The 15,644-nt window shown below is 34.5% G+C and overlaps 1 protein-coding gene across 4 annotated transcripts in view; it reads left to right on the top strand.

Annotated features, from left to right (window-relative positions):
• GTDC1 (glycosyltransferase like domain containing 1) overlaps positions 1-15,644 on the top strand; it is a 397,042-nt gene that overhangs the window by 116,019 nt on the left and 265,379 nt on the right. For 2 of the 4 annotated variants that reach the window (XM_081261470.1, XM_081261469.1), the window contains exons 2-3: positions 5,958-6,022; positions 10,356-10,548. The exons of the other annotated variants lie outside the window; for them this stretch is intronic. In XM_081261470.1, coding sequence (XP_081117596.1) covers positions 10,370-10,548 — 179 coding nt within the window. In that variant the 5' untranslated portion in view covers positions 5,958-6,022; positions 10,356-10,369. The remainder of the gene's footprint in view (positions 1-5,957; positions 6,023-10,355; positions 10,549-15,644) is intronic. 4 annotated transcript variants of the gene reach the window in all.

Below are 15,644 nucleotides of genomic sequence, written 5' to 3'. Positions count from 1 at the left end.
GTCCTTTTCATTTTTCATTGGAAGTGAGTGAATCCAGAACTTTATACTTTGTGACATTTATTTCAACTCATCAAGGGAATGCCACCCATGTTTGCTTGGGTTGCTTGCACTTCAAATAGGACATGGAGAATGTTTTTGTGTTAGAGTAACACTGCTATTTCTGTTTTCAAATTAACTGAAAATGTGATCTGTGCCTCCCACTTGGAGAGAAAAACTTCTCAACAGCTTTTTATTTAGTTAATATGGATTAAGTTCTTAAAACATGTTTGAGTGAGACTGACTAGTGCCATTCTGGTTAAGAATCTGTTAGTCATCTTATTTAACCTCATTTGGTATATATATTTATAATGACCCTGCACAAACTGAGTCAGACTTAAAGTTTGGCACAGAAGCCAATGTTGGGTAGCAAGATAATGCTTCTGTGCAATAAACAATGTCAGTTTAGTGATTAAACCAGTTGACTTCTTCCAGGTCATAGACTTGACTGTGTCCTTGAGTAATTTTTTTTTTTTTTATAGAGTCTAGTCACATTAGCAAAGATGGTTTTGTATGGCAAGAGGCATAGTTTCTAAAACCCTCAGCAGGGCTGTTAGCCGAACTGTTTTCCTTGGACCGAGGTGTGACATTTTGAATACAGTTAGATGCCACCTGTTATATTTACATGGTGACAGAATCTGTGCATCGATTTTTATCTGTGAGCATAAATAGTAATTAGTGGTAGTAAGAAGTCATTACTAGTGGTTGATAATAGTGAAGGTTTTGGGCCTTCTATTGCAAACCTTTCTTGGTATATGTATCTTTGATATAATTTTTCTAATACTAGTCCATAAAGCCAGTTATCCTTTCAAAAGCTGTCTATTAGGACTGGAGGGTAAAGATAAAGTTGTAGCTTAGGAGGAGTGATGTTGCTAGTCTTTCTTCTTTTGTAAAAGAAAAGTGGTTGTACCATGGTGTCAGTATTTTTTGCATCTATGATTCTGTGACATACTTTGCCTTCTCTTATTGAATATCTATATCTGAATGGGTTAGACACCCCAATTTTCCCTCCATCGATCTGGTTTACAACCCTTATCAAGAAGTTGGAAGGCAATGGCAAAATGCCATCTTGAGAAAGCAAATACATTATTCATCTTTTCATATATTTATAAAATAAATAATTATTGGCAGGAAGTATTTCAAAATGCAATTTTCTTCCCCCTTAAATAAAAGCCTACTAATTACTAAATGTGGAATGGGATATACAGATTGATGGTGAAGGGAACTGACTTCTTATCCTACTCCTAGAATTAAAGTAGGATGATAATAGATCAAGTAGAATAAAAAACTACAGGTGATTTTCAAAATTCATGGATCTTACAGATGTTATCTTTGGTCATGAAACTCACAGTGACTTAATATTCAGTTGATTATGTTGTTTTTCCCATCTCTTTGATCATCATTGCTTCTACTATAGCAGTAGGTTAAAATTAAAGCAGATCAATATGAAAAAATCCATTATTTCCACTAAATCTTGATTTCTGTGAATGATAAATATATGAATTAATATCTGAAAAGAGAACATAATAGAATGTGTTCAGATATACTTGCTGCTTGATACTGTTTACACTTCAGGAGTAATTGGCAATCATTAGTAGCAGGTACAGTGCTATCTAACACTTACTTGCTCAGAATCTGTGTTAAGTGAAAGCATTGTTACTTAAGGCAGAAGAAATCCGCTTCTTGTTTTCTCCTGATTTTCAGGTCTGCTCCACAAAAACCTAGTGACATCTACTATTTGCCATACCCTGGGCTGGCCATCAGGCAAGTAGTGGCTTGGTCCTCATCCTTCAGATTTTCACGCCCCATGGGAAAGCAGGATGTGGACACAGAGTGAAACAAGTTTAATGGTGCTGTACAGAGTAAAGAGGAAGTAGTGTTTAAGGGAAGTCCGGGGAAAGACTTTATAGAAATAGTGATTCATGAGCAGAAATTTGATCAAAAGTTCATCAGGCGGACTCAGAGAAGACTGTCAGAAGAGAGAGAATTATTATGAAGTCACAGGACAGTTAAATAGCTGCATGAGTGTGGGTACTTAGTATTGCTGTGATGTAGTCTGGGGATGTAGGGGAAGAGGAATTGAAGTGGGAGAAGGGCAAATGTGATTGTAGTAAAGAGAAAGGAGGGTCTGAAAATGAGTCTTAACTGCCAAGTATCAGGCCTTGCATATTATTCTTAGTTGATGGAGATGTTGAAGGTTTTTGAACATGTCATTTCATAATCGGATTTCCATTTGGAAAGATTAGTTGTAGTTGGCTTTTGGAGAATGGTGTGGTGAGCCAGATTGTATAGTAGTTAAAAGGATAATGCAATAGTTTGAGTGATGAGATGGTTTTCTGGTGTAAAATATTCTATTGATTCATAAATATGCTACCACATTTTAAAATGTCAGCAAATTGAAATATTTTTAGTATTCAGTAGAACTAATTCATTGTGACTTTTATAGCTTGAAGTTATTCATGAAATTAATAGCAGTGAAAAGTTGAAAGGGTTGGTATTTTGTCAGTGAAATTAAACCACTAAACTTGTCACAAGTCTCCTAATTTTCTATATAATGTGGAATATAACTTTACAAAAATGTAAAGAAATGAATTTTTGATATGGACACATCTAATTATTTGTGGAAATTATGAATATTTGAGAACAGCCGAATGATGGTACGTGGTAAGTACTCAGTAAGCATTTGTTGAATTTCCACTTGAAACTTGAGTGTTTTAACTAATACTTTGTATCCATTTTAGCCATGGAATAATAGACTTGATAGTTTTTCAGCAAAACGTTAAGTCCCAAATCAAAAAAGAATAAACATATTTGTTAGAGAACATTAAATAGTCATATATGCATGTAAAATTTTAACTTTGCAAAAATGTACTCAAGAGATCCTTACAAATCGTGTAATTGGAAAAACATGTTAAAAATAGCTTTAAATTGTCTCACAAACAGTATGGCATATTCCTATCAAACTTGATTTTTTTAAAAGTTTTTTTATACCTTTATTTTTATGTGGTGCTGAGGATCGAACCCAGGGCCTTGCACGTGCAAGGCAAGCACTCTACCACTGGGCCACAGCCCCAGCCCCCAAACTTGATTTTGATACATAAATCCTTAGTTCTTAGTTGCCACAATAGGAAACAAAAGTCAGAGTTGAGAAAAATAGAACACCCACAGCAGCTTAGTGGTATAAAATATTAGATTGCTCTATCTTTTAAAATTTGTACCTAAGATTTTATGTTTATTCAAGTACATGTGATAGTACAGTATGGAATTAATAAAGAGTAGGTTGTATGTATCAAAATCAAATAATGTAATAATGATCACTTTCCATTAGTCATTTTCTGCAATTCAGACTAATGCTCAGAAAATGGATTCATACTGATTGTTAATCAAACTTCCTTTCATTTTATGTAGAATATTATCAGTGCATATCATTTTAGTTTGTAAGATTATTGTTCTGTATTTGATGTCACATTATATTTCAGTTTCAGAGATTATATGTCGTGTTAGAGGTTAGAATGAATTTTGTTTCTTGATTTTTTAGAAGTATTTACAAAAACCAACTTTTTGTTATAATCTGTATTTCTTTTCTCTTATGATAATTGAATGTACTACTCACTTTCAGGAAAGTTTTTAGCAAAATGTATTATTACTTCATACTGAAACTTAACAGGTTGTTTTAGGGGAGTCACTGGTGACATGTTTTAAAGCAGAAATCTTTTCATGCTTATTTTTTTGCTGTTTAATGAGATATCAGGTATATTTTAACAAATGGGGTTTCCCTGATGAATCATTAAAATGAGTGAGTGGGCTGGAAGGTAATACTAGCTTTTCTCAGCACTGCCCTATTTTACTCTGCTGGATTATTGGTTACTTTTTAATTAAAACCTGGGTGTGTTAGAGTAAGTGGGTGGAAGTGCAGAACAGAAGGGGGAGAAAGGGTAAATAAGAAAATACCAGGTAAACCTCCGATGGCCTATTGGGAAAGCCTAAGCCTACTCACATTTTACTTTCGCCAGCTTAAACCATTTGGTGTTAAAACAGTGCTCTTTGCTCTGCCAGGCTTAAGTTTCCAGATAGTATATACAGGTAAATATGAAATGTATTTTCAACAATTGATCAAAGTTTTCAGACATCAAGCTATGTGTAATCTGTGGAATCAATTTCTCATGTGTGTGGGATTAAAACTGTTAAAACCATTGTCACTGAAACTGTACCTTCCTACTACTAATAGCAGTAAGGTGTCTATGGAATATATTAATACAATAATTCCCCTGATTTAAAATTATTACAAGGTATTAGATTGGAAAATTATTTTAACAGTGTAGGTAGCTGAGTTGAGGACTAATTATGGATATCTAGTGATTTGGGTTTTTTCTTTTAACAACATGATACACTTGTATTTAGCACATCTTTTTCAGTAGACTAGTAACATATTGCAAATTTCCTTTATCTATACTGTTAAACATTTTTTCAACTACTACGGCAGTTGTAACTGCTAGAGGAGGTAGACAAAAATGTAGTTCACCTTGAAAATGATCATGGCTCAGGGAATAAAGAAATTGGGTCAAGCCTAAAATAAATGCAGGTATAATGACAAAAAGTTTTAATAAAAATTTAAAAATATTCACAGTATTGGTTTCAGGCAACTTTTGTTCTTTATCTTATCAATGCAGTATTAGTTTTTAATTGAGATGATGCTAATGGCACTTTTTCATTTTTTGTCAAAATGTTTTTATGAAATGCTATTGTGATTTTTCACTTTGTATCCCCTTTTAATTATAAACATAAATTTTGGGGAAGTCAGATATTCTTAAATAGATCATTTTGTCATTTGGTGATCTTAAATAGCATTTGACATGGTATAAAATTCCTGTTGCAGATGTAAGTTTGACTCATTTTATACTGCCAAATTTAATGTTTAGTATTAAACCATGTATCATTAAATCATAGTATTGATAATGAGTTAAGCTTTCATAAAGCATTAATAATATAGGAGATTTTCATTCATCTGGTGCCACTGGGGAACAAAATTTGCTGAAGAAATGAGTTTTTTTTTTTAAATGAAGCTTACTTGTTTAAGCAGAAAAACTTAAAAAGTTGCTACAATTTTTTTTTTTTCCGAAATATTTTGCCTGCTTTTTTAAGGAGCAAGAGTGGAGTGGCTGTATACTCTTTTTTTTTTTTTTTAATGTCATGGGATATTCTTAGTATCATGAAGTCAGTGTCTGATTGGTATTTGTTCTCCAATACAAGAAGTGTGCATGTTCCTCCCACCCCCTTTGGTCTGGTTTTTTCCTTTTAAAATGTCACACCTTTGACACCCCAGATTCTGTAACTTACCCCATTTAAATGTTCCAGGGTTTAAGGTCTGTGGTAATACTTGTGATAATGCTTTAACAGGTTCATGAACTCAGGCACCTATATTAGACATAGGTGTTTGGCTCTGTGTAGGCTCACTGCCATCTTTTGGTAGACACCTGGGCACAGCCTCTGGACATCAAGGAGACCCTGTCCTTGCTTTGGTATTAGCACTTTAAATTTGGAGGTTTTATTCTTTCTGCTTCTACTCTCTCCTTACTAGCTAGTGCTAGTGGTCCAGAAATGTTCGTCTTCGCATGTGTGTTTATGAACTTCTGCAGTGTCTGAGTGACCACCTGCAGTTTTATCTATGTTTTGCTAAAATGGGCAAATAGTATATTTCTGTTACATTTTAGCAAATTCTATTGTAACAGCAAAGTGGGTATTTTTTTTTTCCAACCTCCTGACTATTTGCTTCAGCCAGTGTTTTCTAAAACAAAACTCAGGCACAATAAAAGTATTTGAACTACTCTTTAATGTGCCCTAATGATATTTGGTTTGAATATTATTTAAAAATGAGTTTTTCCCTTTTTGTTTGTATCTAATGGGAATCATCTTTGTTCCAGGTTGTGCTTCAAGAAGAGTACAGGGAAGAATATATTTTCTTCTTGCCACAAAAGTTGCAATAGAAGTAAGTGGGGGAATTGCCAGGATATGTCTGTCTCCACAAAACAAGCAGAACAAATTTCCATGAATCAAAGCCACTAAGTATAGTTTTCAGAGATGGTAGGACATAGTTACTCTCCCTAGAAAAATACCCCAAATGCAGGCACGCCCATTGGCCACTAGAAAAATGCTCAAGTAAATGGTAGTTCAAACCTGTACATTCCACTCTTCGTGTTGAGCTATTAAAGGGTTGGAAATCTACCACAGCTATAATCTTTTTTTCCCTTTTTCTATTTTTCGACCTCCCACATGCTTGGTGTTCAGTTCTGCTTACTGAGTGTCTTGAATCTATAGCAGCACCTACACATACTGCCTCCACAGTGGCTGGTGATTAGCAGATAAGTTGTGATTCACACCCATAAGAAACATCTGTAAAATAAATCTATGTCACAATACATACTGTAGATTAATCATGGAAAAGGGCAGAGTGGTGAAGAATCAGAAAGCAGTTTCCCCCCACCCCCCCCAATATTGATGTTGCTTTCTTTGAGGTTATGTGAGTAAAATATTCTTTAGAGAGAGGTTTATATCACATTCCATCATTTAGTGAAATATTATCTCAGGTCATTTATACAGGAGCCCCTTTTAAGGATACATAGAGCATGTACACTTTAGTGTGATTAGGTTGGAGGAAATTAAGCTAGATAGTAGATATTTGTGATGTAATATAGCAAGCAATGTTTAACTGCCTTTTATCTATCTGTCTTTAAGTTTCTGACATAATTTTAAAAATTATCTTTCATTCTTCCCTCAGTTTCTTTCTAGAAGTTTCCATCATTTGCAGGATTAATGCCTACCATTTTGTTGAACTTGGACAGTGTTTGAGAACTCATTGAGCATTGCATTATTAAAGCAGAAGTCTCCAATGGGTCTTAAAAAATTAAGCTTTGCATAGCTCAGTCTCTGAGTTTACCTCTTACCCATAAAACCTGTGGGGATCTAAAATTCATATTTGTAATACAAGTGAATGATGAGAAAAGGGCAATACCCTGTGTATTTCAAATGCATGTGTACATCCACCTTTCCTACCTATGCCTGGTAGATAAGGGGCTACAAATGAAGATTATTGAATTTAAAATGCTGGAAGATTTGAAGATTACCTTTTTCCTTAAGAAAAGTGATTTATACTGTTAAAAGAGTAAATACCTTATTTTTATTTGAAAGCATTCATGATTTTATCTGTACAACACACTGCTGAGATTAGTACTGTTACTCACTTTAAAGAAGATGAGACTGAGTCCTACAAAGTTAGGTAGCTTGTTCAAGGCCATCCAGCTAGAAAGTGATGGAACTGAAATTCAAACTTATACCTTCTCTGGCAAATATTGTTTCTTACTTTACATATAAGTGAAATAAATACTCTTGCATGCGTGTGTAAACGTGCAAACATGTATACACAATACAAGTGCTCACTGGTATTCAGATATCAAGAAAAAAAGCTTTTTTTTCAGTTCACTCATTTCTCAGAGAACTATTTGAATCTTTTTCCTTTGAAACACAATTTAAGTAGACACCTTGACTGAGCATGTGCAATACAATTTTATTAGTGAAAAGCATTATTGAGTCATTGAGACTAATAATTTTATGGAACAACATTATTTAAGAAAGCAATATGCTATTTAATGAGTGGTATTTACTTCACTCAAAAGAAAATTCAAACATCTGGAATATTTTTTAAGCAATCTAATATTCATTTACAAAATGATGTTTCTGCCTTATGTCTTACAGGAAATAGTATAAAATTTGAAATGTATGTGAAAGTTTTACATTCATACAGATGATTTCACTGAGCACATTAACAAAAATCATTATTAAAATGAAAAATTGCTTAGTAGCCAAATTCTCAGTGATGAAATTTTACTATTAATGAACCCATTTTTTTTGCTACTTTATCCTTCTTAGGTTTCTTGTATAAAGACGTTTGTAGAATCCTTGATGGTTAACAGATATGTAGCTTTACTCAACTTTTTGATATTCCTTTGGGGGTGGGATACTGACAGTAGTGGGGAAGTCATCAAGGTATATGTAGTGTCTCAAAAAATCTTATGCTTTAGTTTTTTAAAAATTTTTTCTTTTAATTTTCTTTGTAGTTGTCAATAGACCTTTATTTATTTATTTTTAATTATTTATATACGGTGCTGAGAATTGAACCCAGGGCCTCACACATGCTAGGCAAGCGTTCTACAACTAAACCACAACCCTAGCCCTTAAGTTTTTTTTTTTTTTTTATTGGTTGTTCACAACCTTACAAAGCTCTTGACATATCATATTTCATACATTAGAATCAAGTGGGTTATGAACTCCCATTTTTACCCTAAATACAGATTGCAGAATCACATCGGTTACACATCCACATTTTTACATACTGCCATATTAGTGACTGTTGTATTCTGCTACCTTTCCTATCCTCTACTATCCCCCCTCCCCTCCCCTCCCATCTTCTCTCTCTACCCCATCTACTGTAATTCATTTCTCCCCTTGTTTATTATCCCATTCCCCTCACAACCTCTTATATGTAATTTTGTATAACAATGAGGGTCTCCCTCCATTTCCATGCAATTTCCCTTTTTTCTCCCTTTCCCTCCCACCTCATGTCTCTGTTTAATGTTAATCTTTTCTTCCTGCTCTTCCTCCCTGCTCTGTTCTTAGTTGCGCTCATTATATCAAAGAAGACATTTGGTATTTGTTTTTTAGGGATTGGCTAGCTTCACTAAGCATAATCTGCTCTAGTGCCATCCATTTCCCTGCAAATTCCATGATTTTGTCATTTCTTAGTGCTGCATAGTACTCCATTGTGTATAAATGCCACATTTTTTTAATCCATTCATCTATTGAAGGGCATCTGGGTTGATTCCACAGTCTAGCTATTGTGAATTGTGCTGCTATGAACATCGATGTGGCAGTATCCCTGTAGTGCGCTCTTTTAAGGTCTTCAGGGAATAGTCTGAGAAGGGCAATAGCTGGGTCAAATGGTGGTTCCATTCCCAGCTTTCCCAGGAATCCCCATACTGCTTTCCAAATTGGCCGCACCCGTTTGCAGTCCCACCAGCAATGTACAAGAGTACCCTTTTCCCCACATCCTCGCCAGCACTCGTTGTTGTTTGACTTCATAATGGCTGCCAATCTTACTGGGGTGAGATGGTATCTTAGGGTGATTGTGATTTGCATTTCCTTGACTGCTAGAGATGGTGAGCATTTTTTCATGTACTTGTTGATTGATTGTATGTCCTCCTCTGTGAAGCCCTTAAGTTTTTAATACTGGAAAATTGAGATTCAAATATGAATGACTTTCTTTAAAATATAGATTCATTAGGGGCAGTGATAGCTGATGAATTTAAAGATGGATTAATATGAAAGTTATAGAATCTGAACATTTCCAAACTGGGAGGGACCTTACAAATGAAGGGCTCTCAGAGTGGAAATCTTTATTAGAAGATGAGATCAGTGACTGTAAAACAAGGGCTTCAGGTCAAGTAGGTTCTTGGGTCACTGAGTCAGGCTCACAGCTCAACCAACCAGGATTGTGAATGATCACAGGAGGAGAAGGCTTTTGTGTTCTTGGGGTAGGACACAAAGCTTAGGGTTATGGAATAGAGTAATCTGAGGGCATGAGGAAAACAAGCAATAAATAAAGACACTTTTTTAAAAATAAAAATATTGATTCCAAAAATTTAAGACTTAATGTATTTTTAAAAGATAGGATTTCTTTTCTCCTCCTTCTCCTGTGGGGATCTCAATATGCACTCTGTGATATCAGAACATTAAATTATGTAAGCTGATATCTCCTCCTCCCCCGGACCCCCAGGACTTTGTGCTTGCTAGGCAGGTACTCTACCACTGATCTATATTCCCAGCCCCTGAGATGTCTGTTTTTTATTTTAATTTATGTATATGTGAAAAACATATGTATGTGTATATACATACACATATAATTATTTATTTATTATTTTTATGTTTTTCAATGTAGGGATTGAACCCAGGGATGATCTACCACTGAGCTACATCTCCAGTCCTGTTTTGTTTTGTTTTGTTTTGAGTCAGGGTCTCCCTAAGTCCCTCAGGTTTCCCTCAGGTTTTCCTCAAACTTGAAATCCTTCTGCCTCAGCACCCCAAGTAGCTGGGATTACACACCAGCACTACTGTGCCCAGTTTAGGATGCATATTTTTAAAAATTACACATGACTAAATTATTTGTATTTTCTTTTTGAGAATAAAATTTAAACATTTAAAGGATTTTCATATATATCTGAAAAATATATGGTTTTTTTTTTTTTTTTTTTTTTGTATTGACTCTCAAGGTTTGAATGGCCCAATGAGTATTCTTATCATTGAGGCATTCTATGGAGGCTCCCATAAACAGCTGGTGGATCTGCTCCAAGAAGAGCTACAGGACTGTGTTCTTTATACCCTTCCTGCAAAGAAATGGCATTGGAGAGCACGGACAGCAGCTTTGTACTTCTCTCAGAACATTCCCGTCAGTGAGCATTACAGGTAATCAGAGCTCAGGAGGCATCTTCAGCTTATTTTTAATGTACCTGTTTTCAGGATGTTGATTCTCTATCAGCATCTTAAATTTCCTCAACTCTATAATTGGTTATAATGACTACAGTTGGTATATGTTTAGAGACAGAGAAGCAGTGGAATAAACTCACACTCTCAGGACACCTGGTTATTAGGAAAGTGACTTCATTTAGAACCTACAGTTTTTCTCTTTTATCTTGTGATTTTATTCTGTGTGCATATGTGGGTGTGGGTGACAATTTTTGAACTGAGATGCAAGTTGATCTTGGGCATGTTGTTTTTGCCATTGTTTGTTTTTGTTCACTAACCTCCAATGCCTTTTTTTTAGTGAGTATACAGTTTCAGTTTAGTTTATTATACTATTCTGCACTAGGACCCAGGGTTGAAAAGATGGATGTGACTAGGGATTTAAAGACTATTAAGATAGACATAGATATGCAAGTGCAATGTGAGTATGAAAGTTGGAGAAATTGATTTTGTCTGTGACAAACTGAAGGTGGATTTATGCAACTGGTAATATTTGACTCAGTCTTGAAGGTTGTGGAGATTTTGTAGTATAGACCTCAATTCTGAATTGTGATTTGTTAGAAAGTGGGAGGTAGGAGGATGTATTTGAAAGAGGCTTATGGAACATACTGAAAGGATAGAGGAGAACTACTAATTACATTTGTAGGGGTAATAGATAGAAAGGAAGAAAAGGAATCCCCTTAAACATTTCTCTCCTCTTAGTCTCTGCCCTCCCACATGTCTCCCTAAGGTTAAATAGTTGAAGATTGTCTGACTGGTTTACAGATGTGATGATCTTGCCATTCTGGGCCCCACAGTGTAGGGCTGTGTTGCTTCAGGTAGGAGAGAGCAATACCACACTGGTAGTGATGTAGTTAGAGACAGGTTGTTCAAAGGGCATGCTGCAAGCTGCAATGGATATCTTGGTTCCAGCAGCCATATTCATCTGCTGCATGTGATGTAGATCAGCGACAGAAAGACAGCAGCTTTTAATTTAGATATAAGTTTCTGTTCTTAGTAGTGATTTGGTAGATTCAGAGAATAATTCACTTCATGAATGAAAACCATGCATTGTCTCTGAGAGTTCAGATTGTTGGAATAGCAGTAAGTACTCACATCACATTTTATTTTAAAGATAAAAGTACCATTAGAGTGCATATTGAGGATTTTGTATTTTTCTAATCTAAAATGTATTGTGGCTTACATAATTTAATGTTCTGATATCACCAAGTGAATATTGTTGATTCACTAATAGTATGAGAAATTTTAATGAATGTGTTGATATAAAAGTTGTAAAGACAGGGGCTGGGGATGTGGCTCAAGCGGTAGCGCGCTCGCCTCGCATGCGTGCGGCCCGGGTTCGATCCTCAGCACCACATACAAACAACGATGTTGTGTCCGCCGATAACTAAAAAATAAATATTGAAAAATTCTCTCTGTCTCTCTCTCTCCCCCTATCACTCTCTCTTAAAAAAAAAAAAATAAAAGTTGTAAAGACAATGGTAACATTATTGCTGTATGAAAATCTGACTGTTTATAGTTGTTTTCACATCTTATTTAATTGTGTTCTTGTAGCACAAATTGTATTATATTACTCAAGGTCAAGTAATACAGTAGAGTTGTTGGCACATTTTCATTTGACCTTACTATTGGAAATAATAAATTTCCACTGTCATTTGAACATTAAAATGTACCTTTTCTCTATCTGCTGTTTGATTTCATTTTGATTATTCAGTACTGCAGAATTAATTTATTGCATCATAGACATCTTTACAGTGGGAACGCGCAAGCACTTCTTTGCAGGTGGCTTCATGCTATCTTGGAAGGCTGAAGCATTTGAGGATAAATATCTCAATACTCTTTGAAGCAGTCTTACGTGGGAGGTGGATTACTGAAAGATCATTGTGTAAAGTTTTATTCTCTGAAAGCTGTAACCTCACTGCCTAACAATAGTATCTGTCATCTTTCAAAGTCAACCATTTAATCTGCTGTTATTTGTATTAATCTAATCAGACTTCACCCAAATACATACCTCACCAATTTAACTTACAGTTCTATTTTACCAAAGATAATTCATCTGTTTTTTACCAAACAACTTTTTTGAATATTTTTGGGAAAATAGCAGCAGATTGAAAACTTAAAACTAGATTAAAAATTATGCTTACTCTATCCTAGACTGAAGTACATGAATGACCTTTTGTTTTTGCCAGATAAATCTGATTGCAGTGGAAGCTTTTAAATATATGAAAAATATTTACTTTCTTGTTACTTATTCTTCTTGTACATTTGGTAAATAAACCCACAAAAATTCATAAAGGTAAAATAGTTAAGTACCAATATTGTCTAGTATGCAAATTGCTCTGAACTAATAAGAATGTGTCTGGTGAGAAAGCTCTTTAATGTAGGTGTGTTCATTATTTTTCTCAGCTTCTGTACATGTAGTTGTTAATTTTTATGTTTATTATACAGGAAATATTTTACTATTAAGAGAATAAATGATTCAGCCTAAACAATCATTTTGATTTGATTTTGTCTTAACAACTAAAAGAACACATCATGATTCACATTAGAGCTATTCAATTTGATTATAGATTACAAAAGCTCAACAAGTTATTTGTCTTAAAAGTAGTTGATAATTATTGTAATTCTTAGGTTATATTGAAGCATTGCTTTTTGGAAACTTACAAAATGCATAGAAGGTTTCTGAAGATGGGGGCTTGAGGAAAGGCCTTAAATTTTGTGTTTTGAAATGTATGAGTCATTTCTTCCTGCTCTTCCTCCCTGCTCTGTAATGTTTTGAACAACCAATAAAAAAAAAAAAGAAATGTATGAGTCATTTGTATTAAGATTAAGCTTTTTCACTTTCTTAGAGTGTACCTTAGACTAAGCTTCAAGAATAGTTCATTTTTCTTTCTGTAGTATCTCTAGATAACCAAAAGAATCACTTATTTAAATGTTTTTTTTTTTTTACTCTGGTATGCCTATAATTATGTTTTGTTCTGTCTGAGATATTGTGGAAGATACAGGTCATTGTCCACTTAACATTTTTTTGTCTTTCTTGTCAATAGAATGCCAGTTTTCTTTGGGGTGGCTAAGTATCCAGCCCTTGGGAATGAAGCATGATTGAGCCCAATTGGTTGTGATAATTTCATTTGTCTTTGGCCAAATTTCTCTGATGTTCTTGCAACTAGGGTTGGTCAGACCCCAAGTTATGGCAAATTAGTGTTAAGTGGATGGATGACCTCTGGGTGTTCTTTAAGCAAAGTGTTTCTTTCTTTTTAATTTTGCTTTTAAAAAGGGAGCGCCACCTCCTCTTTCCTGCAGTTGACTGCAGTTGTAATGTCTGTAATCATGAAATTCAAGCATAAGAACAAAACATCAGGATTGTCTCTATAATGGCTGACAGAAGCCTGGAAAGAGGTGGACTTCAGTTTTGCATAATATCACTACCAAGTCACTTGAAGAACTTTGCCTCTAAAACATGTAGAAATTCTTCACAAAACATAACTCTGTGACTCTTCCTTTAATTGAAAGAGGAGTACTGAAATCTCTAACTGTAATTGTGGTTTCATGTATTTTTCTTTCATGACTATCATGTGTTTTGTTTTTCCTTATTTAATATAAAAAATAAAGATTGTACATTTTTTATTTTTTATATATACACATTATGTGTTTATATAAAAATAAAAATTATGTGTATAAATATTACATAATGTGTATGTATACACATTATGTAATATTTAAGTCAGATTAACCATACTTATTTCCTCAACATTGATCATTTCTTTATGATGAAAGCACTTAGAATCCTTTACCTCTTATTTATTAAAATATATAGTACACAATTTTTTTAGTTGTAGTTGGATACAATAACTTTTAATTAATTAAATTTTTTTTAATGTGGTGCTGAGGATTGAACCCAGGGCCTTGCCCATGCTAGGCGAGCGCTCTACCCCTGAGCCACAATCCCAGCCCCAGTACATAATTTTTATCCATGGTCATTATCCTAATAGCACAACCAAACTTCTTATACCTATCTAAAAGAAGCTTTGTGTATCATTTTTCAGAAGGCTGTTCAAGACATATTAAGTGAAAAAAAGGTAAGGTGTAGAACAGTGTTATGTACTGTCCTTGGTATGAAGAAAGAGAGGTGTAGGAACAAACAGAAGAGAGTACACTGGAAAGGAATAAAAATGGTTGCCTGGGGAGGAGTGTGATAGAAGCAGTCAGTGTCCCACCTATGCTCCTTGGACCTTTCCTTGGCCCAGGTGTAATGCTTGTTGCTGTTATCTGCAGCTCTTTGCCTTAGGGAGCAGCTGTTCTCTCCCATATGCAGAAGGCTGGGAGCAGCCCTCCATGAATGATCCTCACCTTTTATCAGGAAATGTGATACTGCATATCACAATGTGTACTGCATACAGAGTGACAGACACATTTATATCATCTTTAATAATTTATTTTTAATATTTTTTATCTGGGATAATACTAAAAATAATAAAATATTTTATTTTTTTATAATGAGATATGCAGGATCCTTCAAAACTGTAGCCCAGGAAAGATCCCCTCTTAGTTGGTCTAGCAGTAGTCTGGGAATGAAACAATAAGGAAAACAGGAAGATAGTGAAATTGAAAGCAAATATATAAGGGAGATGAACAAACTCAAAATTAGTTACTTTGAAATCACAAAGTGGATAGACCACAGGCATGATTGATTGTTTTTAAAGACACGTAATTTTTGGAAGAAAAAAAAAAAAGAATATAACTACTGATACAGTGTTTTTAAAGACACACACTTTTTGGAAGAAAAAAGAATATAACTACAGATATAGGACAGATCAATAAAGATGGGAAATACTTTGAATACTTTTATCCTAATACATTTAAAACTTAGAATGGACAATTTCTTAGAAAATCTTATGTTTAAAAACGTCACTCAATATGAATAGAACATCTGAATGAATCTATAATCATTAAACATCAATAAGGCAAGGGTTGGGTCCTTGGACTGTGTTGATTTACTGTCCCTATGCCGTTGTCCCTTCTTCCAAACTTGGGTTTAA

Source organism: Spermophilus citellus (genome assembly GCF_964194105.1).
Source record: "Spermophilus citellus genome assembly, chromosome: 11".
Taxonomy (NCBI): Eukaryota; Metazoa; Chordata; class Mammalia; order Rodentia; family Sciuridae; genus Spermophilus; species Spermophilus citellus.
Note: the sequence above shows the minus strand (reverse complement) of the source record. Positions and strands in the feature narration are given on the sequence as shown.